Source organism: Amborella trichopoda, chromosome 12 (assembly GCF_054954075.1).
Source record: "Amborella trichopoda isolate Santa Cruz 75 chromosome 12, AtrichopodaSantaCruz75HAP2 v2.0, whole genome shotgun sequence".
Classification (NCBI taxonomy): Eukaryota; Viridiplantae; Streptophyta; class Magnoliopsida; order Amborellales; family Amborellaceae; genus Amborella; species Amborella trichopoda.
Window position 1 is genome coordinate 49,455,938 of NC_142347.1, and position 25,038 is coordinate 49,480,975.

Consider the following 25,038-nt stretch of genomic DNA (forward strand, 5'->3'; position numbering starts at 1 on the left):
ACGCCGAGGATTTTTTAAAAATAACATAAAGCCTCACCTTAAACATCGTTTGGAAAAGTAATTAAACTTCATTCGAAAAGTACTTTTGGCAACATAAGTCTGTATAATGGCTCTAAAATAAATTTCCAACACTGACAATAACACTTGAAACTCAAAAAATAGTATAGATCTTATAGAATGTGAACACTTATTTTTAGGGTGAAATAAACGGACTAGATAATTTGTTACAATATACACTATTTTTATAGCTTGAAATCCTAATTTTTTCACAACCATAATGTTCAAGCTGAGATGGTCGATGTAAACTTTTTCCAATACTTGAGTTACAATTTTCGATGAGTTATGAAGTGAAAATTTATTTATTTTTATAAAGATACAGCAATTCTATTACTAAAAAATTTATAAAAATGTTAACAAAGCTAAAAAAAAAAAAGACTATATACAATGAGACCATTTGCCTCTGATACAAGATGGTCACAATTCTTTACCACTGAAATTTGATGAAATAGGTTATTTGATAATGTTCATAAACATGATGAGCTATTTGAAATTAGATTAAAATTTTAATATCATATCACCAATCTTCAATTCATCATCATCATCTTATTTATATCTAGGTATAATTTGATAAATTTCAAACAGACCACGGTGAATACTCCCGTTGGATACTACGATAAAGTTTTAGGAGTTGACCAGCCTATAGAATAGTATAGATCAACGGCCTAGATTGAAGGAGAGGAGGCGATTTTAATAGCCTACATTCTTGTTTTTTCTTTTCTTTTTAGAACATACATTTATACATATTCATACAGAAAAAAGTTGTAACACATAATGCTGGTTGTTCATCTCCATAGGATTTAATTTGAGTTGTCTGGCCTATACTACTGAAAGACTCGTATAGCCATTTTCCTATGATAAAGTTCTCTACAGTGCATACACATGCAATGTACTTTACCCATTCTACATGTGTGAGAATTCCGCATGAGAAGTAAAAAGAATGCATATGGTTTTGCACTAAAATAAAATACCAAAAATGACCATGTAAGTTAATCAGTGTAGATAAACTATGCATCTTTTGTATAATGAGGTTTAAATCTGAAGTATATGCAAAATGAAAATTATCAAATATGTAGAAAAGTAATAATATTCTCCAAATAAAATGATCATAGCACAAACTGTCCTGATATTCTGATCATCTTTTCGCTCCTTATTCCACGCAAATTTCTTCTATTCCTCTATATCGACTACTACTTGGCTTACCAATGAAGATGAACTGAGCCAAGTGAACCTCAATTCAAACTGGGTAAAATATCATGGCAATTCAAGAAGAGGGAATCAGATGACCCCACTTTCTTGCTACATTGGAAAGAAACATTCCTTTCCAACTACTACAAAGAAAGTGCAATCACTTCTCATCTGCCGATTTCGATTTTGAAGCAATAGTCGAGTCCATGGAAGCTTGTATTTCTTCGAGTGTTCGGCCCTTTGTCTCAGGAACCAGCTTGGCCACAAACAATACTGTGCCCCCACAAATCGCGGTGAATACAGTGTATGTGGCTGAAACCAACAAAAGATTAATTCAATTAAAATATCAGAACTTCTGCCCATATGCTCTCTTCCAATCGACATGTATATTGTTGAGTTTTACATCCCAAACCTGTTTTGCTCCAGCTCATGAAGAAGTTGTACATAAGGGACATGAACCAACCACCGAACCAGTGCATGAGGCTCACTAGGCTGCCTGCTGTTCCTTTCACATTTATGGGAAATATCTGTAATGGAGATCAGTTTTGTGATGAGAATGCAGAGAACCCTCTCTCTCTCTCTCTCTCTCTCTCTCTCTCTCTCTCTCTCATATTGAGCACGTTTTTCTAATCAAAACTTACCTCAGACATCAAAACCCAGGGTATCGCACCCCAGCCCACTGAGAATGCAGCTATGTACACCTTAAAAAAGTGGCCACAAGAAATCAAAATCTCAGATTTGTCATCCAATATCATTCCTATCCTTTGAAAATAAATGTTATCTGAAAATTTGAGAAGTTACCAGTATGCCACAAAGAGCCAATATTGGAGAAAAATCTGTTAAATAGTCCTGAGACTGCATCACACAAAGAGAAGATTAGTTAGAAATCCAAAGTTATTTACATATAAATTTATTGAATGGCTGGATTCATTTACGTTCAATCATGGTTTCTCTCCTTTACCTGTAAGAAAAATGATATTGCAGAAAGAAGGCAGCCGAAACATGCCCCTGATATTGATACCTGTAACTCAGACTCTTTGTTATGAACCACAAATAAACTTTTTTCACTACCAACCACTAAATGTCATGTCCTTATATTGCTTACCAAAAGAAGCGGTCTCCTTCCACATTTATCCATCAAAGTTGCACCCACTGCTGTTACTAGAACCTGTGGAAAAATGTCTATTTAGATCATCAGCCATCTAAGGAAAGGGGAAGTAAATATCATCCAACGGATTACGGGAAAACCACATTCCATTGATCATTACCATTCAATGAAATGGAAGACTGTGATGGAGAGAATGGGAATCACTGTGGGTCAGCCCCTGATCTGGTGGGTCATACTCTCTCTTCATCACCATCTCCATTATTTCAGTTGATTGCGATGATCCAACAGACTATCATTTTCCCATAGTCCATATTGTTATAGTGTACTTTCCTTTTAGGAAACAAGGAAAGTTCATGAGGACAGAGTCAGAGAACCTGGATACAGGCTATGGATATAGTCCCCACTGTCCCCGAAGATCCTGAAACACAAATTAGATTAAGAATGCATTTGAGCTATTTAAAAACATCCTTTCTTGACACATTTTAAGACAAGTGGGAGGTTACGAGTTCAAATCCCCTCTAAAATACTACATTTGCCAACCTAAAAAAGAAGGATTACATAATTATGTTTAATTTCTTTATCATATAGAATGATCCTGCTACAACAGGTGAAAGTGATGGTTATAATGGTGAAGCAACTTCATTCATCAAGTAAGAATTACGAACTCAAAGAAGCAGTGGAGAAAAGCTGAATACTCTTTTTGGGTAAAGATTAAATGCTTGTTACCTGCTTCCTCAAAAGTTTCCGCAGCGTAGAAAATTATCCCATTGATTCCACCAAATTGCTGGAGTGCAATCAAGCCAATTCCCACCTAGTAATTGCAATATTTATACTTTTGAGAAATAGCCGAAGTAAGTGATCAAGAGCAACAGGCAAGCAATTTTAAGTTTTAAGGTAACTCACAATGAGAGGATATGCATATTTCCTTTGGAACAGGTCAAGCAGTTTAACCTTAGGAAGGCTTTCTATAGTTCTGATGTAATCCTGTACAAAAGTGGTGTTCATATGTTCAGCACAAGATTTGTTAGAAACATTTTGAGATAAAAGTTTCTTTCTGGGGTAAAGATTACTAACTTCAATTTCAGCTGCTTCTTCAGAAATATCAGCATCCTTTCCACGTAGTCTACGTAGAGCTTCTTCGAATTCTTTTTGTTTGCCAACTTTTGCCTGGGACATGATTATCCAAGTTTTTCCAATTTTACCATAAAAAAACATGATTTTATTTTTATCTACCTGATATGCATGTAACACGATATGGAATTCAAGTAGGACTAACCAGCCATCTAGGAGACTCTGGAACCACGAAGAGACCCACTAGCATTATCAGCATTGGAATAAGCCCTGCATATTAAAATTGAATAGAAAAAGTTTTTTCCCCTCTTAAGTTAACAGATTGCTAAGTGTGCATGCTGGACTGAAAAACAAAGAACCTATACATGAGTGGGCATGCTGAAATGAAATCACCATAGCCAATTGCGTATATCATAAGACTCAAAACCATAGAAAGATTTTCATGAGAGATTTCACTGACAAGTGAACCATGTTATTCCATTTCACGATCTCTAGTCAGGAGCTTTACCTAGAATATGCTTCTCTTCATGGCAACCCAACAAACAATCTGACTCTTCTCACACTTCCTATCATATCTTTCTCTCAATTATCTTCCCAACTGGAGGTTAATTATCCCTGAATTGTTTGGATATACGTATATATTATTATTTGGTATTGTATTCTTTATTCAAGGGTAATATTTTATGATACTCATAATAGGGCTCCCATATGTATCCTCAAAGTGATGAAATGAAACACACAAATTTCCAATTCTACCCCAAAATCTTGTCCTGGTATCAAAGCTAAAGGATGAACTGAAGGCCTAAGTAGCAGCTGCGGGATCTTCAACTCTCCAATTTCTTTCATCAACCATCTAGCATCTGAATATTCAACCCTCCAATTTCTATCATCAACCATCTATCACTGGAATCTACAAACCTCCAAGTTCTATCATCAACCATCTATCCATTGCTATAACACTTCTGAGCTGGATTGTCAAGAAGATTGAAATCCTCTCCAACCAAGAAGCAAAAGCCCAAAATTGTTTTTTTGATAAGCATCTCCAAAGATTAAGATTCAGCTATATTGATCCAATCTTGATGTGCGAAATTTCAGCACAAAATACAAACCTTGGGACGGGTTTTCAGAAGGTGAGGCAATCTCTCACTTGTAGGGTTTTTCTCTCTAAAATTTCATCTCTGTCTACTAGAAGCCTTAAAATCTCACTAGGGCCCAAGCCTAAGTCAGGCAACTAGACTCCCTAACAGGCCAGGTCTTAAAAATTAAAAAATAAAACCTTAGGAATCAGCAAGACGCAGTGGATGCCCAAGGTTTTGTTACAGACTCAGTAGCTGCGGATTCAAAGTTAACTCACCAAGTTTCAAATATCTAGATGAGGCTAATCCATATTATTCATCTTCTAATACAGACTTGCAATTCTTTCTTTCACAAGACCTATTTCAAAGTATAAAGGCTTATATGCCATGGGGAGAACAGGTAAAGATGAGTGCACCACAGCATGTTGAACCTCTTCCTATCATGAAGACTTGTGCATAGGAAGTGTATAAAGATTCAAAGCAGGCGTGATGGCCAAAGGATACAATCAAGAATATAAAGTATGGATTATACTTTAAGAAACTCTCAGTGCCGTGTCCAAAGCTGCAACCATGAGGGCTTTATTGTCCTGGTGGTCAAACCAAAAAATGGACGGAATCACAACCAAATTGATGTTAAAAATGCATTTCTCTATGGAACAGTAAAGCAATAATTCGATATGCCAAAAGACCCTCATGTTGTTGACAATAAATTCCCTAACCCTGAATGCCGATTGAGAAATGCACTAACTGGAAAGCTCAAAGAGCTCGGTTTGACAGATTTCCTGCAAGTCATCAAAATGGAAGGACTTATTCAAAGTTATTCAACCTCAAAGTGTTCTCAGGTAATAACCCTCTTACTCTTGTATGTAGATGCCATGATTACTGGAAGCAACAAGTTGGGAATTGAGAAACATCCTTCGAAATGAAGGACCATGGAAGCTTAAATTATTTCCTTGGAATAGAAGCGCATAGATTCTCAGTAGGTTTGGTTCTTATCTCAACAGAAGTATGACTTGGAATTGAAAATTTTGGCATGCTGGGCTATAAACCGATAGGAAACCTTTGGAATTGAAAAATTTAGCATGCTGGCCTATAAACCGATAGGAAACCTAGCTCAAGTAAATATAAAATTCCGAGACAGTGAAGGGAATTACTTCCAAATCCTATTCAATACAGAGGGAGTTACTCCAAAATGCTACTCAATAGAGAAGTTCAATTGGAAGGCTTCAACACTTGACCGTCACAAGGCCATACATTTGACATTGCTCACACAATCAATACCACACAATCAATACAATGTGCCAACATATGCAAAATCCAAGAAAGTGATACCTTGAGGAATGCAAAGAGAATATTGAGGTATGTCAAGGAAATAGCAAACAATAGTCGTCGGTGTGCCATATAAGGTGGAGCAGAACCATTAACTTTCTCTAATGCCGAACCGGGTAAGCTGCCCTAGTGATAGAAGATTAGTTGTTGGCTTTTTTATATTCTCAGGAAGAACTCTTTCATCATGGAGTAGGGAAAAGCAGAAAACTGTGGCCAAAATCAAGTACTGAAGCAAAGTATAGATCTATGTCTTTTGCTGCTTAAGAAGTTATCCAATCTATTCTCAGAAATAGGTATACACCTAGAGAAGGTAATGAAGATGTATTACAATCCTCAAAATCATATCAAGCTATCAAATAATCCATTACAACATGGGAAGACCAAACATTTGGATGTTGATCATAGCTATACTTAGATACGGCTCATAAAAATGAAATCTATGTGAAGTATACCATACTTCAAAATTCAAATCAAGTTGCAAATATAATGACCAGGGCTCTCAAAAAAAAATCTCCGTGATAGACAAAAAGCTTTCCATGTTACATGTCAGCTTGAGGAGAGTATTGGCATATATTTAATATTTGATGTATATATACATGTACCTTGTTTGGCATTGTAATATTTGTTCAAGGGTAATATGACGCACTATCCACAATGGGGCTCCTTTATGTATCCTCAAAGTTATGAAATAAATACACATGATGGTTTGCTCTTCTTCCCCAAAATCTTCCTCTGTTTCTCCTTCATGTTTTTACTGGAGTGTTTTGTTCTTAGCCTGCTTCTATTGCTATGGTTCATCAATTCCAAATACGATTTCCTTAAAAAAAAAAAAAAAGGTTTCCAAAATTGATTTGAATGGTGCACTTGTCTAGTTCCTTGCTATCCTTAAACAACTACCATACATTTCTTTTTTTCTTTTTTTTTTATGAATATCCATAACAAAAAAATGTGTGGGATTTCTTTTGATAATTCAAAAAGAATACATAAGATTGTATTTAAATAACAAGAAAGAGTACCAGTCAACGTCAGCACACGCCAAGTCAAAACTGTTCCCAATATGTACGCAAATGAAACGCCGGTACAAATCATTAGCTGCATAATAAATGTATATAAGCTCATGGGATATTATCTTAACCATACTCCATATGAGATTTATATATAGATTCTCTTACTTGATTTACTGTTGTGAAGCCCCCTCTAAGACTCTTTGGTGTTATCTCGGCTATGTATACAGGCACCTGTTGGAGCAATGTGATAAAAACTAATTATGATTGCAGAAATGGAGATTGTCTAATAGCCATTAACATGTGATGTATTAATTGCTAACAATAAATGAAGCACTGATTGTTTTGTGCATACCACATAAGAGAAAACACCAATTCCATATCCCACAGCCAGTCTTCCAATATCTAGTGACCAAGAACCCTTTCGAAACAAAGAGAGTTCAGATATCTATTTAGGATTTGAATTACAGTAGGATAATGATATAGCTTGGAATAAACATAGTGTAAGTAATTTCCCAAAATCCAATACTCCAAGGGAATAAATCAAACCTGGGAGAAGGCGATTGCTATCCATCCTAATAGGCAACAGAGGGCTGATGTTCCCATTGTCTACTCATCAAACCATTTAAGTAGTATTACAAGGACTTACAAGAACTCAGAATCATTCTCGAAATAACAAAATGTGTTTGAAATTTATACAATTCAGGGAAAAAAATATTTGATCCTTGAACATGCTTATCAATAGATATCTTACCACTTTTCGACCAACATAATCAGCTAGGCGTCCACTCGCTATTGCACCAATCATAGCTCCAATGGTCAATATGGATCCAAAAACAGAGAACTGCACAGTGAAAATGTGAAGGCTTAACCCTGGCACTCTGTAACTTGATAATAATCTCTGTAAGGCAACAGGCTGGAAGCTCCAAAATACATAGCTAGATTGTGCTCATCTTCGATTTGAAAAATAGACAATTTCAAAAAAATTAATGATTTTTAGTTCCTGAAGGCCTGCCAAATGGATGGCCTACATTTACCAAATACGGCGACTTCACCCCCCCCCTTCTTTTTTGTGCTAACTCAAAAACTTTTTTATTTTTTTTATCACCTAGATGAGATCAACATGTGTGCAGAATTTAAGGTTTAATGATCCACTAATTTTCACAGTGGCTTACACTGCAGTATAGGACACTTGGCTTATAAAATCCTTTTCCTTTAAGGCGTAATTTGTGTATGGCCCTATATATTGTGTAGGTTCCATTTGTTTCAACATTTTGACTTTTTCAAATCTGATGTTAGACATTTAGATTCAGAGTGCCCCTTCTTTTGGATTTCAGGCTTACAGTAGATAAATTGTGGATTTTTCAGCTTTTATATTCTACCTTCTGATGTGGATGAAGATGAACACAGAGATGTGTGCAAAAAATCAAGGACTCAGATAGAGATCCCAATAAAATAGTTAAAAACTCCTGAGGTTGAAACCATTATGACAAAGCTTTGATAGAGAGAGAGAGATGGATAGATAGATAGATAGACAGAGAGAGATAAGGTCTAGTAAAAAAACACTTTCTCTTGAAATTCGACAAAGTTTTGCTGAAACAATATATGAATTATGCAGTGTTAGGAGAATGCTGATAATAATTGGGGCCCTTTTCTTCAGTTATTGCGAATCTTTAATCCAAATTCGATAGAGAATTGGAGAGTGCTTAAATATGCTCTTTCATTGATATTTTTTAAAATTTGGATTCATGTTTGCAAATAGTAAAAATAAAAAAGAGAGTTATTAAGCATATTACCTCCGCTAATGAAAGATCAAGCTCGCTCCTGATTGCTGACTGAGTGGGAGATGAAAAACCCACCTGTAATCACCCATCAAAGCTCCATTAAACTCAATCATGGATAATACAGAAACACAGTAACTCACTCAACCCTCTGCTAAAGAAGAAGAAGAACTTACGGCTGAACCGAATTCAAAAGAACCGGAGACTGCGATAAAGGTGCTGAGAATAACCATTGCAATGGAACCATTATCACCGCCACTAGAATTGGAAATGAGAGGCTCTGTTATCTCAGGTTCCCTTGGGCTGTGCCCATCTTCCAAGTGTTTGCTGGTTGACATCTTAGACAGAGAAAAAAAGAGAGCAACGCACTGATCAATTAACTGAGAACTACTTTACCAAGTGTGGAACCAGAGAGAGAGAGAGATGAATCTCTTTAGAGAGAAGCAGGGGTTCTGAATCAAATGACAGTGAATCACTTCACGCTGTGTGGAAAGAGAGAGAGAGAGAGAGACAGATGAATTTCTTCTAGAGAAAAGCAATCATTTTGTATGAGGAATGGGGGATAGTTCTATAGAAGAACCCCGAACTAATGGAAGAGAGAGAGTTGGTTGCCTGTTTGTAAATTGGACTGTTGCTCTGAAGAGAGAAAAAAGACAAGAGTTCCACTGTTTCAATTCTGTGATGAGAGAGAGCTGCTCTGTAGTGGCGCGGTGAAGAGAGAGATAATGGGATGATTAGCAGTGGATTAAAAGTGAGTAAAAATTATAGATCAAATATAAAATGGATCAAATTTAGTTGAAAATTAATGTAGAATTTTAAAAAATTTATGATGCCCTCTGGTGATGGCATTCCCATTTAAAATTATTTTTTTTTAAGTTTTTTTTTATTAGGTGGGTCATGTCTTATGTTTTACAACAGTATAGTTCCCATCGGTCCGACCACCCAAATTGTTGTATAACACTACATGATAAGCAATCTAAGGATTATGATCTCTAGCTGCTTCAATCTAGTTAGCGGTTTGAAGTCTCCATCCTCGTACCACCTACATTATAGTGTTTTACGATATTTTAGACGGTCTCAAGATGGAAACTGCCTTGTAATGCAGTGAGGTACAATAATGATGGGAATTTCGGATCGGTTACCAACTACTTTAAAATATAAGATATAATTCAAATAATAAAATAAATAAAATAATAATAATAAGATGAAAAAATTTACGGCAAACAACCATTCTCGAATCTTTTTGACCATACACAAATCAATCATTTATTTATTTAATTTATAGCCGTACATAAAATCTCTAACAATGTGTAATAATAAGAGGGAGTTTTTCTTTTCTTTTTGAATGATAATAGTGAGAAAGAGTTGATGTGTGGCTGTGAAGAGAGAATTAGATGATGTGCATGAGAGAGAAGAATGAGAGGAATGGTATTCCTTGCTTGAGGTGGAGAGAGAGGGGTAATTACTTGTTACTAAATATGACCTAAGTTCTTAGCTGTAGATGACGAGAGAAAGATAAAGAGTTAATTGATCATTACCAATTAAATTACTATTTACTAAATACGATGCGGTTCTTAGCTGTAGCTGACCAAGAGAAAGATTATTAGGAAAAGAGAGAGGCTCTAATATAATTTGGATTCTTCCCTGTATAGAGAGATAGAGAGGAGAGAGAGTAGATATAATAAGCGCGAGTGTGTAAGATAGCATGTGATAATCAAGGCATTTCCTTTCTGATTTTATATAATTTTTTATGAGAAAAATAAAGTCCCGGGCATTACTTGTCCATCATTTATTTTGATTTTATTTGGTACGATGGTTTTGGACGCCCTTACAACCCTCAATTATTGCTTCCCTTATTTTAGAAGATCCAACTAAAGTTAAAAAAACAATATTACAAAAATAAAATTTAGGTGGGTATAATTATTATTAGAAAAATAAAAAGTTAATTAGCACACTGATGATATATGTGGGGATAGGAGAGAGCTTTACATGTTTCACTCCCTTGTATTTTTATACCTATTAAAAAAGGGTGTGGTTTCTATTTGCAACATTAAACAATCTAATTAAGATGTACCTTCAAATTTTATCATTACAGGTAATTTAAGTGCAAAAATTTCTTCGGATTATCTGCAAATCTATTTTTATATCTAATTATAAAACTTTAAACTCCAAAACTAGCTAAAATCAAGTAGATATATAAACATATGAAAATTTTGAAAATAAACGGTCTAGATAATGTGTTGCAAGATACACTATTTTTTGGGACTCAAAATCTTTTTTTTTTTCTTTTCATATGCATACATATCGATGTTGAGATAATCAATTGGAGGGTTTTTCAACATAAAACAATCTTTTTCGATGGATTTTTGATGTGCATCTTTAATTTTACATTTTAAAGTTGCAACTTTATATCAAAAATTTCCATTAAAAAATAGGACAATTTATCATCATACGCTTAAATTTAAATGTTTAACGTTGTTTTACTTGAACTGTAATTTGGTAAATTTCAAGACCCATTTTAACGTGTCATTTGATGGGATATTTAAAAGTATATCATAAAATGCGATATTTAAATCTTTTGTGTATTTTGATAAATTTTCCTTTTCAATATAAGTATGACTCACGTGGTTGGGGGCACAGTTGTCACCCTAACCAGCTCAAACCTTTAAATTTTATCTTGGAGATAGGTTTTACATTTAAAATTTTACTAATTTTGTCGACCATAAACCAACATGAATCATCATCGTCAAAGTTTTTGTCCAACTAATTAAGGGTTGACTACACGAATCTTGATCTGTCATTCTACTCTATTAAATGTCATACATTCAGCCAGACCATATGTCTTTATGTCTTTTCTCACTGTTTTTTACCATGTCTTTTTGGGCTTACATCTTACCCTTTGCGTCTTCCACTTCAACTAACTCGCACCTCCTAACAAATGTTGTACTGGGTTCGTACCACAGATGGCCAAGCCAAATCCAAAGTGTAAAAATCAATTTTATTTTTAAAATACTTTCACTTATTCATTTTAAAAAATAAATATTATCATCTTTGCTCTAGTTGTTTCGCTTCAATATCACAAAACTAATGTAGAAATGAATTTACAGTGATTTACGATGCATTTTGGATCTTGAATCTTAGATAATTAGGTTGACTCACCAAAATGAATTTTTTGTGTTCCCATTGGCAAGGAGAGCTGGATACGTGTGAGGGCTTGTTTGGATCGACCATTAAACAAGACTAATTCTATTTTTTGAACATTTTAGATTGGGAGATGTCCTTGAATATGTTGCAAGTGTTCCCTTTTTTTAACAGGCTTGTTTGGGAAATGGCGCTAATTAAGTTACTAAATCCATTTAACCTCATGACAATTGCTTTCAATCTTGAATAATGCTTCTCCATGAGTACCCCTCCTCGGTAATCCAAATTGGCCCTGGTTTACTGAATGATATATTAAAAAAATCTGGTCGCCACGTTTATTCGTTTGAATAAAGGACGCAGTTTCGATGGTTGTCAAAAATAAATAAATAAAAGGAAAAAGTTTATTTAGAGCCGAGTCTCTAAACAATCAAATTAGAGCCCACCTCAAAAATTTCACTAGAAGGGGTTGTTTTGATGTCCAAATATCTTCAAATTCATCATCACGACATCAAGATGCATGGACATGAGAAAAAATGGATTTCAAATTTTGGAAATAGTGCATCCTGTAACATATTTTTCAATCGTCAAATTTCAAGATTTTCAAGTTTTCATAGATCTGCTCGATCCACACTATTTTTGAAACTTTAAATTTTATAATTAAAGATGAAAATATATTTTAAGGTTATCACGATGATTTTCAATATTGAAACTAAATTTCTCGACACTATTTAAAGGTGGGCTATAATTTGATCGTTTTGACCCTCGACTCTATACAAACCACACTATAAATAAAAAGGATGCAGTTTTTATAAGGCCAAGGTCTTATGAAAAAAAATAAAGCATCACCTTCACACCTCGTCTGGAAAATACTTCAAGTATGGAAATGCTTATGATGTCTCTTAAATTTATTTCCATCATCTATACAAAATTTGTAGCTAAAAAAATGGTTAGATGTTATAGAGTTATGAACACTTGAAAATGGACGGTCTAGATAATGTGTTACAATATACATTATTTTAGGGCTTGAAATCATAACTTTTTTCTACAACCATAATGGTCAAGGCCGAGATGATAGATATAAAGGTTTTTTTTATGCCGAAACTACAATTTTTAATGAGTTTTGATATGAGGTTTTACTTTCTTCCATTTATACTGCATTTTCCTTGAATAAATTGTACATTGGGTCCTCTAGGCGGAAAACACTTGAAGGGGATTTGTTTGACACCAAAACTCTAAAATGTCTATTATAAGGCCATTAACTTTTAATATAATGAGGTCGCAATCATCTTTAGTCATCAAATGAAAAATCCTATAGCTTGGATGTATACGATGGTTCAAGAAATTTTACTTTGAGTTTAGTGCCCAAACAATCACATACCTCCAATTTGATTTCACATCTAATGATTAATAAATAGTGATTGAAACCTCTTTATCCTAAAAATAAACAATTTTATTGTATACTTTTCCATACCAAAATATTCCAACAATAATTTGAAAAACCAACTTGGGACTAAAAAAATGCTTTAATAGTACTCCTAAAAGATTGAATGAGGAAAAAGGTCACAACTAGATCTATTCAAAGATCTCAAAATCATCTCCAGCTTGATGATACACCACGTAGACATTTATAGGGTCATCCATTGTTTATTTATTACTATAGTGACTTGAGCTAGACATCCTCTATATATATATATATATATATATACCCTAACGTATGTACGCCTTTCATCACGAAATAAAGGTTTTAAAACTCAATGACACCCCTCCCCAACCCTTGAATTCTGCAATTGATTTATTTTTAATCGATATTTCACCCGTTCATTGATTTGAGCGATCCAGATTGATGTAATAAAAAACTTAAAACAACATGTTGATACCGGATGTTGATACCGGAAAGGCCAACTTGAGTCTCCCTTCTGACTACTGGAAAGAAAAATGGGTCCCAATTTTCCAATAATTTGGACAAAGGACAAATCGATATGAATGCAAAAAACAATGATGAATAAGTGGGGGAGTGCAAGGGTGGTGGATGCTTCTTGTCTCATATTATTTGTACCTACCAAATGACACGGCTCCACTTTTTATATTATTGGATTGAAATGTGAGGACTCTTTATGCTGTCTCACAGTTTCATATATTGTCGGCTCCTACACTTATTTATGCCTCGTGATTTTGCCGTGTCTCATTGCTGTATCAGATCATAACAGCTCTCCCTGTGTCGTATGCGATGCTTTATTAGTTTCCGATTTCTCTTTTTTTTCAAGGAAAGGAGTTGAGTCGTGGTAGTAGCACCCTCATACCTAGTTACAACATTTTGGTTTCCAATCTTATCGACACCACTTATTGACACCTTAGAAAGAAAAAAAAAAAAAAAAAAGATTTAACTCTTTAATCTATATGGAAAATGATACCTTAGAAAGAAAAAAAAAAAAAGACTTAACTCCGTAAGCTATATGGAAAAATGGGTAAGAGACTGTCTTTCTCGTTGAATTACCCAAAAGAAAGAAGAAAAAACTCTTGAAAGATGGTTGGGCTAATATTTATGTATTATTGATTACTGTCATATTTAAGTTTTATATTTTGTGTGTGTATTATTATGTTAGGGTGCGGTTTGGTTAAGGCCAAGGCTCTAAACAATCAAAAGTAAGGTGTACCTTCAAATAGTATCGAGAAAAGTGGTTTAATGCTATAAATCTTTGTGATATCTTTAAAATATATTTTCATTTCTAAGTATAAAATTCAAAGCTTCAAAATTAGAGTAGATTGAGCTGATCTATGAAAGCTTGAAAATTAATGGCCCAAAAATGTATTACAAAATGCATTATTTTCACAATTTGAAATCTATTTTTTTCTCATATCCATGCATCTTGAGGTCGAGATGATCAATTTGAAGATATTTACGTATCAAAACAACATCTTCTAGTGAAATTTTTGAGGTATATCCTAATTTGATTGTTTAGAGCCTTGCACTTATATAAATTTTTTTCCATTTAAGTTATAGTTAATGTTGGGACACTTGCATTCAGCTAAAATTAGGCCTTGAGAAACTCAGGTTGACTACCGTTTAAAGGGAATCCTTTAAATTGGGAACTTAGGGTAACATAATTCGTACAATATATGTCTCCTCTTGATAGGCCCGCATATCTTACGTGGGCTTGCCCAGCATAAAATCCGAGTCATTTAAATGATTGTGACATTCTTATATCATAGATAAGTAGTCTCACGGTATACAATCCATTATGATCTCCTTATTATCAAGTTAAATAGTCTCATAATACACAATCCCTTATTTTTTCGTAAGATCAATGCACATATACTGCCCGCGTTTTATCTTCATCACCCAATTGTAAGTTGAAGAAAATAACTTTTATATTTTCTACTGCAAACAACACTAGCAACGTGAATTTTGTTATTCGATTCTTCTCTTTCAAAAAACGATACCCCTAAGTAAGACTTGTTTTTTATCTAATAATTACTTAAATGGACCCCAAATTTTCAAATTACTCTGTACCAAGAAGTAGCCATTTAGCTCAAGAAAGGTGTTGTACAGTATGCTCCCGGGGAAACATGCTACAAGTATTCGAGGGTTGATCTGCAGAGGGAACGTGACTCTCTCTCTCTACAAACCTCGCCCAATTATCCATGGATCGTTACGTCCATGTCAAACTCCTGAACTCTTTCATCGTTTCTCTCTCTAAAACCCCCGACTACCGCTTTGCCCTGAGCAATGGCAAACGCGTTTCACTCGTAGAAACCGTGGGCGTGGTGGTGGGTAGAGAGAGAAAGGACAAGTTCCTCCGCTTCCATCTTGACGATGGCAGCGCCCTGCTCCCCTGCATTCTCTGGCTGAACCACCTGTATCTCAGCCCTAGTCCATCTCCACGTGATGAGTTGCTTTTTACGATGGCAGTCGAACAGGCGGAGGAGGTGGCTTTGGGGAAATTGATGACTGTTAGAGGGAGGATCACTGAGTATAGAGGGGTTAAGCAGATCACTGTCTCCAATTTGAGGGTCGAAGAGAACCCGAATGCCGAGATTCTTCACTGGTTGCAGTGCATCAAGTTGGGGAAAGAATCTTACAATTTACGACCGCCACTCACTTCGAATTCGTGATTCTGATGAACACGGGGCTTGAGGTTAAGTTTAGAGTTAATGGTGACTAACCCATTTTGTGAATTAGGGTTTTTCGTTTCTTGTTTTGTTCTCTTCTAAGGAGAAATTGGGTATGAACTAAAAGCGTCGTTTTGAATACATGGAATCCATTTTCTGGTTTTGGGTTTTATCTCTTCTCTCCATAGAGAGAAGTTGGGTGTTGATTGAACTATGAACTTTTATATTTTGTGTACATGCTGCACTTTTGAATTATTGGTTATGAGGAGCCCTATGTGATTTGGGGTTTTCTCTCTTCTTTTTTTCGTTATCTCAGAGAGAGAGAGAGAGAGAGAGAGTTGATTGAATTGTTTATTGGGATTTTGTGTGTGTGTTCTTTAGCCAAATGAGCTTAACTTAATTGATGTTCAAGAATTTAAGTACTCTGATCCTTGAAGGATCGTTAATTGGTTTGTGATTTTTTTAGTTTCGCTCGTAAAACACAGAGCGCGCTCTTAAAGCACTGTAATTTTGTTTTGAAATAAGTTCAAACTTCAAATCTCTATAGAACTTTGTAGCTAAAATCCTAACTGCTGGACTCATTTGTACAAAAGAGGTCATTATTTCGATATACAACGACTTCTCTTACTGTTATGAATACAAAAATTTCTTATAATTAGTAAGAATGTCTTGTTATTTCAGTCCTAGTTATTGTTTCGATTCTAGCTATTTCTGTATTGTTTTTATTCACTTAGGAAAAGTGGCTATAACATAATATCATAAACACAAGACAATAAACAACAATGTAAATAATGTCAGGGAAACCATATTGATGGATTGGCTTGACAACTGATCACTAAAAGACTTATGACCATCACATGACCTACTTCATATTATTGTTGGGGAACATGATCTCTCCGGGTTCAGAGTTACATGAGGCTTCCTCTCTACCAATAATTATAGCTCTTTCATTGAATCAGTAAAGGAACATGCACTCAATTGTTCTAACTTCAATGAAAATAGGGAGCAGCCCATACAACACAATTTCCAAGTGGTGATCTCCAAGAAGAAACTTACAAAGAGTCACTAAACAAACAGTTATCAGTCCTCTTAATGAATTTCATTCGGTCTACGGAAGTGGCTATGAGAGACTATAATTCTTAACTGAAATTACTTTAGACCTCAATTTTGTCAATTTGCAACTTTATTGATGGATAACATTGTTATATGGAGTTTTTTATTTTCATGTTTCAGAGTGAAGGCTATGGAAGTTATACTAATGTAAAGCCAAGGTCCTACATAAGGGGAAAAGAAATCTATTACTGTAAAAAAAAAAATTATCGAAAGGCATAATAACAAACAAATAAATAAAGTCATTTACTTATATATTCTTCATTGATTGTTTGTTTTTATTCAATCTTACATTCTCCTTTTTAATTGCTTGATCTTTCTTTCTTTTTTTGGCTTACTTCAACTTGCACAAACTGAGAGTTACGTAATATAATTAGAGTTTTAGGATGTGGCTTGTTTATATCCCAAGTCACATTAGAAACAAATATAAAATACAAACAAAGCAAATAGTTTTTTAAACAACTATATAGCCACTTCTGTTACTACTGATATCCTCTCCCAATTATTGTAAAGTTAGTCCGACGTCGATTTTGGTTTTGACTTTGGAGAGGTATCACTGAGTAGAAGCAGATACTTAAAGGAAAATGCATCAGCCAAGAATGACATAGCTTCTATGCTCTTAGATATCAAATGTGGTTCAAACACAAAAAAAAGGGGATTATTCCATTGAGATATTGGAAATTGCCCAAATATGGTGGAAAGAATAAGGCAAATATGCCAAGATTGAGAAGATTGTTTGTTATTGGCTTACGTTTGTTCCCCAAAATTTGAGGCTTCAAATATAAAGTTTTAAGTCCACATTTTTCACAAGAAGGACCTGGCCCATCAAAGAAAGAATCAATGAAAAGGTAAGCATTGGAGAAAATCCAATCTTTATATGGGAGGAAATTTTTTTATTACTGAGAACTTCAACTTGTTGAAACTTGAAGCCTTGAAGTTGCAAAAGATAAAAAATATCTAAGAACATTGAGATTTGTCGAAGGTGTAAATCCCAACAACCTGTCTTGAATCTATTTATGTTCCTCATCTCATTTTTCTCTATGTTTATTGATCTTTCATCTTCTTTTTACTTTAGTGATTACTACCCCCTCCACATTTAGATGATTGCTCCAATAGATCCAGGACAATTACATGAATGGAAAATGAATGAATTAATCTTAAAACAAGAGCACTGTCCCTTCCCTATGTCATTCATTCCTCATATCAAAAAACAATCAATGCAATTACTTGAAACAAGAATGCAATTACTTGAAACAAGAATGCAATCACTTTTGCATGCCCAATTTCGCAGAGGAATGAGAAGAGTGTTCCATGGAGGCTTGTATTTCTTCTAGTGTTCTTCCCTTTGTTTCTGGTACCAACTTTGCTACAAATAGTACGGTAACCCCACATACCCCAGAGAACATGAAAAATGTCCCTGAAACACGAGAGACAATATACTATTAGTTTATACTAAACTTCCTATTGATTTTCCATATAAGTGTATCCACACTTATATGGATAATTTTGGTGGATTTTCTTCACTTATATTTTTTATGTTACAAACCTGCTTTGCTCCAACTCATGAAGAAGTTGTAAGAATAGGACATGATCCAAGAACCAAACCAGTGAACCAGGCTCACAAGGCTTCCTGCTGTTCCCTTCACATTTAGTGGGAATACCTACAAAAGAGATTTCATTCTAGTAAAAGTCTGAACATTCCCCATATTAAATATTTTTTGTAACAACAATCCTCACATTATGCAATATTTTGTAACTTAATCATTAACAAGTGGTCATAATGCCTGACAAAGAACTCACCTCAGCCATCATGACCCAGGGTATTGCACCCATGCCCAATGAGAATGCAGCTATATACACCTTACAGTTGTTGACAAGAAAAGGAAAGAATCTCAGACTGCTGAACTCATATAAGCAAACTGATAAACCAATAAGCATAACCTTTCTTCTTGAAAAGGAAAGCGAAGTTTTTTACAGTATCTGAAATTTACCAGTAAACCAGTGAGGGCTAGTATTGGTGCAAATTCAAATGTATTATCCTGATCCTGTATCATAGATTTGTCAAAGATAATTTAGAGAACTTGAAGTTTAGTCTGTCCCCCACCCCCCCCCCCCCCCCCCACGCACCAAAAAAAAAAGAAAAAGGGTTTACAGAACTTTAAGCAAATGTGTGATATCTTAAAAGTGCAATGACATTTTTTTTTTCACCTGCAATACGAAGGATAGTGCAGCCAAAAGGGAGCCCAAACATGTCCCGGAAGCAGATATCTGAAACTCACAATCTTCATCATGAGCTTATTTTTATCGATATTCAATACCTTTTAACCACAGCTCAACAGTTTCTTTTTGGTTTCTCATCTTTTTAAGTGCTTACCATGAGAAGTGGTCTCCTTCCAAACTTGTCCATCAAAAGCGTAACCAACCCCGTTAATGGAACCTGTAAAGATAACGTTGAATTGTAGATTTTCACCTATAACAATTGTTTAGAGGTTTCAGAATGGAATTTAAAGGGACCTGAATAGTGGCCATGGCTATAGTCCCAACAGCTCCTGAAGAGAAACCTGAAAGCACAGACAAGGAGGCATTAAACTATGTTTATATTATTTATAAAAGAGGCGAGATTTTATCATATGTTTAGGGTTGTGGAAGTGTTCTTATGACCTGCTGATACAAAAGTTTCACTGGCATAGAATGCAATTCCATTGATTCCTCCAAATTGTTGTAGTGCAATCAGGCCAACTCCAACCTAGTTATTGAAACAATGGATCTTGAGAAAAGTCCCCAGGAATAGATTACGGATTGGATGCTTATGAGTTTAGGTTATAAGGGTGCTCACAATAAGGGGATGTGTATATTTCCTTTGGAACAAGTCCTGTAGTTTGCCTTGAGGGAGACCTTCAATAATTGTAATGTAGTCCTATACAAACATTAAAACTACTATTATCCATCCTCATGCTTACGTTACTTGTATTCAAATGGTGACACTTCCTATTTTCATTGAAATTATAACTTATAAGAGCTACACACTTGGATTTCGGCTGCCTCCTCTGAAATATCAGCACCTTTTCCACGCAGTGTTTGTAGTGCTACTTCAAACTCATTATGGCTACCAACTTTTGCCTGCAATTTTGATTTTTTATTTTTTTTAAACGACACAAGGTCATCAGTTGCATTGATTCCAAAAAAAAGAAAATAAAAGAAAAGCACATCAGTGCCGGTAAATTCTATGAATGCAGGAAGTTGGAGTTGCAAATGAAAGCTAACCAGCCATCTAGGAGACTCTGGAACCAGAGAGAGGCCAAATAGTAATATCAGGCATGGAAGCACCCCTGTTCATGGAAATGTCAAATATAAGTACAGTAGTAAGGTCTCTAACTAGTTTGTGTTCATGAAACATATGCTATTCACTCATGTGGCAGTGAAAGTTACCAATTAATGCCAAAACACGCCAGGTCAATATCGTTCCCAATATGAATGCTGTTGAAGCTCCACTGCATATCATCAACTTAAAAAGAAGAAAGAACATGATCAATATTTCCATCTATAAAAATAGAAAATATACTATTCTTTTCCGAAAGATAGGAAAAAAAAAAAGTATCCCCATGTATCTAGTTATTTTCTTACCTGGTTCACTGTTGTTAAACCGCCTCTAAGATTCTTGGGTGTTATTTCTGCTATGTACACAGGAACCTGCACATCCAATTTATTCATTGTTTGTTTTTTCCTGTTTTGAGTGAAAATATACTATAATCCAATGGACTATGGAGAAACCATGGTCCCTTAGTTGTCAATTAGTCACCATTATCACCTGAGATAATGCATGATGATGGAGAGAAAATGGAACCCACCATTGAGCTTGTGTCCTATACCAGGTAGTCTGTCTCCACATCACTGTCCATCATTTCAATGGATGGTGACGATCCAATGGACTATTATTTTTCTTTAATCCATAGATTACAGTACATCTTCCCTTTCTTTAAAGCATAAGAGATTTTGGTTCAGCAATGTATTTGTAAATGAGAGGAAGTGCTTTGAGCATACCACATAAGAAAGCATGCCTATTCCATATCCCACTGAGAGTCTTCCGATATCCAAAGACCATGCAGCCTTTCAAACAAACAGAGCTCATATTTTATTATGCATTTCAACTTGAATAGTTGTTTAGCCTCACTTATATCATGTAAATTTTTTAAACTAAGTTGTCTGTTGCTAGATATTGGGTTTACTTGTATTGTGTAATTGGAATAGACTTTTCCATCATAATTTTGTGTTCACAGTATCAGTATCATGAGGTAAGATAGCAAACCTTTGAATAATATATTGCAAGCCATCCGATCATACAGAAGCCACCTGATATTCTCATTGCCTGTTCATAAAACCCGAATATATGGATACAAGTTCATGAAAATGGCAACTTCAGAGAGCTCCTTTGGCAAACATAAATGTATTGTCATGTATCTGATTACTATGCCACTTACCCCTTTCCGGCCTATAGAATCGGCAACACGTCCACTCATTACAGCACCAACCATTGAACCGATGGTCAAGATGGACCCAAAAACAGAGTACTGCACAATGAAACCTGATTTGTAAATATGGTATCTTTGGATTTTGCATAAATCACCGTTGCTAATCCAAATAAGTTTTGGACGTAAGAGGATTTAAATTGTAGGTGGAAGCTACATAATGGTTTGATTCATAGTTACCGGGAGCGGGAGCATCGGATTGACAGCTGCCAAAGCTCCAGAGCTCGGGGAGATTGAGATCCCGTATGAACGGGGAGCACATTCTCAATATATCGGGATCTAGATCCTTATTTAATGGGTACGCGTTCCATGTCAAATGGGATCGTATTCCCATATTCATTAGGACCGTGCTCCCACCAACAATAGGATCGTGCCTCCATCTAAGAATTATAGCGTTCCAATTTGGAAAGGATCGAGCTCCATTCAAGGAAGGATCGCGTTCTGTGCATGATTAGTCCGCACTCCTATCGCAGAACTCCACTTGTATGAAATTTTGGCTTAAAATATAATTGTTATATTTTAAAAATTAATTGCATTTAAAAAGTTTGTTTTAGGAAGTTTCGAGAACATAGGGATGGAGTTCCGGAAACATAGGCATCGCACTCCTAAAATTCTGGGAACAGGGATCTAATTTATTAAGGTACGAGACCTACAATTTTAAGGAACGCGATCCGTGCGACAATGGGATCAAGATCCTTTGTGCATGGGATCGAGAATCCTATAACTAGGACCCAGCTCCTGAAAAATTTAAAGCGAGTTCCGGTCGAGATCCCGGCCATAGAACGCCGAAGCTAGGTTCTGGAGTGGGAGCACCACCCTAGTTGGGCACTCCCAATAACTATCGTTTGATTAGCATGTGATAGTATCACAAATTTTAGCCTATGATCAAATCATAGAAAATACAGGAGTTATATAACTGAAACAATTTGAGTTTCTTGACTGTTGCGGTCTTGTCTGTCTGTGTTCTCAAGTTTGTTTGAATCCTTTGCCATCACAATGAATTTAACAGTTTATGACAATAACCCCTACCATCCTCTTATTCAGTTACCGCAGTTAAGAAAGAAATTTAATTTACAAAATGTGGACAAAAGGTAAGGGCGGGAGTGAGTGCTGATCACCTCCGCTAACGTAAGACCGAGTTCATGCCTGATGGATGACTGAGTTGGTGACGAAAAACCCACCTGCAATCACTCATCAGAGCAGCTAATCATTAATTAGAAAACTTAATTACACCAACCCAATTGCTCTATTCCTTAACCCAACATTAATTCTGTAAAAGATGACATTCCAACAAACAATAATTGTAACTCTTAAGCAAAAATAGGCCACAGTTCAAATTAATCAAAACTCTGAAAAACAACTTCATGAAATAATCGAGTAAGCTGAATTCTCGATAGAGCTTACAGCACAACCAAATTCGAATGAACCGGCAACCGCTACAAAGGTGCTGAGAAGAACCATCCAAATTGATCCTCCATCTTTTCCATTTGAAGAAGAATCAGTGCTCAAAATGACTTCCTTCCCCTTTGAAATAAGGGGTTGCTTTAGATCAGATTGGAGGCCTTGCCCCACCTCCAAGTCCTTAGAGATAGACATTCCACTCCTTTGATGAAGCTGATTGTCAATGAACCTGAGAACAATTCCTCAGAGTGGAAACTTCTCTTTTCCACGGAGGAAAGGTTCTCTTCAGCTTGAGGGGAGGGTTGATCTCCATTTTGTTCTTATAGAGATACTTTATGTCACCAACCAAAGAAAAAAGAAAGGAGTTCTTTGTTGGTTTTTGATAATTGAGATGAATTTGGTTTTTGATAATTGAGATGAATTGTTTGTTTTATAGAGAGAGCAGAGCACATATGATTCTTTAGCTGTAGCTGAGGTGTCCACCTCAAGCCATGTCAATCAAAATCTTTAAAAGAATGGAAAATACCAGTGATTTATGTAACCTTCATTTCTCAAGCATTTATTTATAATAAAAACTCTCAATTGCTTGTCTAGTTTCCATTGATTTTTAAGGTTAGTTCCTATTCAATTCCTTGCAACTGGGGTTTGGCTCATTTCATTAGGCGAAAAGGATGTTATATCTACATGGGGAAGTATACAATAAGACCAATTAGTTTTTGGTATAAAAGAGTAAATGATCCTTAGCCATCTAATGTGAAATCCGGCAGCTTGAGGTGTACCATCAAGTACGTGCAAAGTTTGAGGTAAGTTTTTTTCAAACTTTGCAAGGAGAAATGAAACACCTTTGATTTCACATCTAGTGGCTTAATATGGGACCTTTTGATAGCAGTCTTATTGTATAAAATCTCATATTATAGTAAACAGGAACATTATTGTACATGGGGTTCTTTTCAATGGTTCATAGTAAGGACAAATTTTTGAGCTGATATAGCATAGCAAGTTGTGGTTGGTATTCCCCTTTTACCAAAAACAAAGAAACAAGGGATGTGTAAAGGTAATCAAAGTTCGTCTTATTGGAGCTAGGGACAAATCCAGCCTATTCTTGCTCATAACTTGTACGTTCGTCCAATCACATATAGAAAAGGCTCGCACGCCTCCCTTTGAAAATATGTTAATAGCCCTCACATTTCACAACGAGTCATGTATACATTACATTATTCTTGGAAGAGCATGCATGCATATTCACTGATTTGTTGACTCATTTTCATATATAAAAAAGAAACATATTAAAAAACGAAAAATATACAAAGAGACTATTTATTTTTAGAGAAATTATCAGATATAACCCCGGTAGTTGCCTATATTTGAAACTGACCTTTATTTTTTATGTAATACATCTATATCTGTTTTTAGCTTTTTTCTTCCCTAAAAGGTGTTTTTACCCCTGTAACAGCTCTATTAGAGCCGTGGCAGCTTGAAGGGTTGCTGGAATCCTTCAGCCAAGCTTCGTGGTGCACCACGAAGCCTATAAACCCCACAGCTCTATTAGAGGTGTGGCAGCTCTAACTTCCTGGTGCACCAAGAATCCTATACATTGGTTCAGACCTGCTATGTCCATGACGGTCGCCACAACTATATTAGAGCCATGGCGGCTCGAAGGGTTCCTGTAACCCTTTGGCTAGGTTTCTTGATGCTCCAAAAAGCCTATAACCGTCACGGACATAGAAGCCTAAACCCTAAAGCACACGTGCACCGGTTCAAGCCTCAAAAACACTTCACACGTGCGCACGCATCACACGCGCGACACACCACTCCTACATGTGCCACACGTACGACACACACTACTCTCACATGTGACACACGTGGGATACACACCACTCCCGCATGTGACACACGTGTGACACTCACATACACGTACACGTCACACATGTGACACACACCACTCCCACATGTGTCATGCCCACATGTGACACACATGGGCCACACACCACTCCCACATGTGACACACGTGCAACACGCACATATACGTATTCGTGCCACACGCACACTCCCACACGTGCCACACGCACATGTGTACGTATGCACCGGTTCAAGCCTCAAAAATACCTTCACACGTGCATACGTGTCACACGTGTG

At 35.8% G+C, this 25,038-nt stretch overlaps 2 protein-coding genes across 2 annotated transcripts; one reads left to right on the forward strand and one right to left on the reverse strand.

Annotated features, from left to right (window-relative positions):
* Nucleotides 1–1,056: 1,056 nt before the first annotated feature.
* On the reverse strand, nucleotides 1,057–23,194 carry LOC18435703 (uncharacterized). Its single transcript, XM_011625600.3, has 36 exons — nucleotides 22,906–23,194; nucleotides 22,620–22,682; nucleotides 21,454–21,543; nucleotides 21,282–21,341; nucleotides 21,017–21,082; nucleotides 20,600–20,665; nucleotides 20,405–20,480; nucleotides 20,240–20,304; nucleotides 20,003–20,095; nucleotides 19,812–19,892; nucleotides 19,637–19,721; nucleotides 19,490–19,536; nucleotides 19,350–19,412; nucleotides 19,184–19,243; nucleotides 18,967–19,020; nucleotides 18,776–18,835; nucleotides 18,522–18,636; nucleotides 18,244–18,392; nucleotides 8,791–9,006; nucleotides 8,630–8,692; nucleotides 7,588–7,677; nucleotides 7,383–7,442; nucleotides 7,189–7,254; nucleotides 7,002–7,067; nucleotides 6,846–6,921; nucleotides 3,630–3,694; nucleotides 3,428–3,520; nucleotides 3,257–3,337; nucleotides 3,080–3,164; nucleotides 2,728–2,771; nucleotides 2,351–2,413; nucleotides 2,207–2,266; nucleotides 2,047–2,100; nucleotides 1,887–1,946; nucleotides 1,658–1,772; nucleotides 1,057–1,557 (listed from the first exon to the last, which is right to left on the reverse strand). Exons 1-36 carry the CDS (start codon nucleotides 23,095–23,097, stop codon nucleotides 1,406–1,408), a joined length of 2,994 nt encoding a protein of 997 aa, XP_011623902.2. The 5' UTR covers nucleotides 23,098–23,194; the 3' UTR covers nucleotides 1,057–1,405.
* STN1 (Nucleic acid-binding, OB-fold-like protein) lies at nucleotides 15,355–16,168 on the forward strand. Its single transcript, XM_006845747.4, has one exon. The coding sequence runs from the start codon at nucleotides 15,398–15,400 to the stop codon at nucleotides 15,866–15,868; it is 471 nt and encodes a 156-aa protein (XP_006845810.1). The 5' UTR covers nucleotides 15,355–15,397; the 3' UTR covers nucleotides 15,869–16,168.
* Nucleotides 23,195–25,038: the final 1,844 nt, after the last annotated feature.

Coding starts and splice junctions, on each gene's coding strand:
- STN1 (XM_006845747.4), top strand. CDS start 15,398: ATGGATCGTTACGTCCATGTCAAACTCCTGAACTCTTTCATCGTTTCT.
- LOC18435703 (XM_011625600.3), bottom strand. CDS start 23,097: ATGTCTATCTCTAAGGACTTGGAGGTGGGGCAAGGCCTCCAATCTGAT. Junction 20,096..20,239: donor CAGAGTCTCCTAGATGGCTG/GTTAGCTTTCAT, acceptor TCAAAATTGCAG/GCAAAAGTTGGTAGCCATAA. Junction 19,244..19,349: donor GAAGGAGACCACTTCTCATG/GTAAGCACTTAA, acceptor TGTGAGTTTCAG/ATATCTGCTTCCGGGACATG.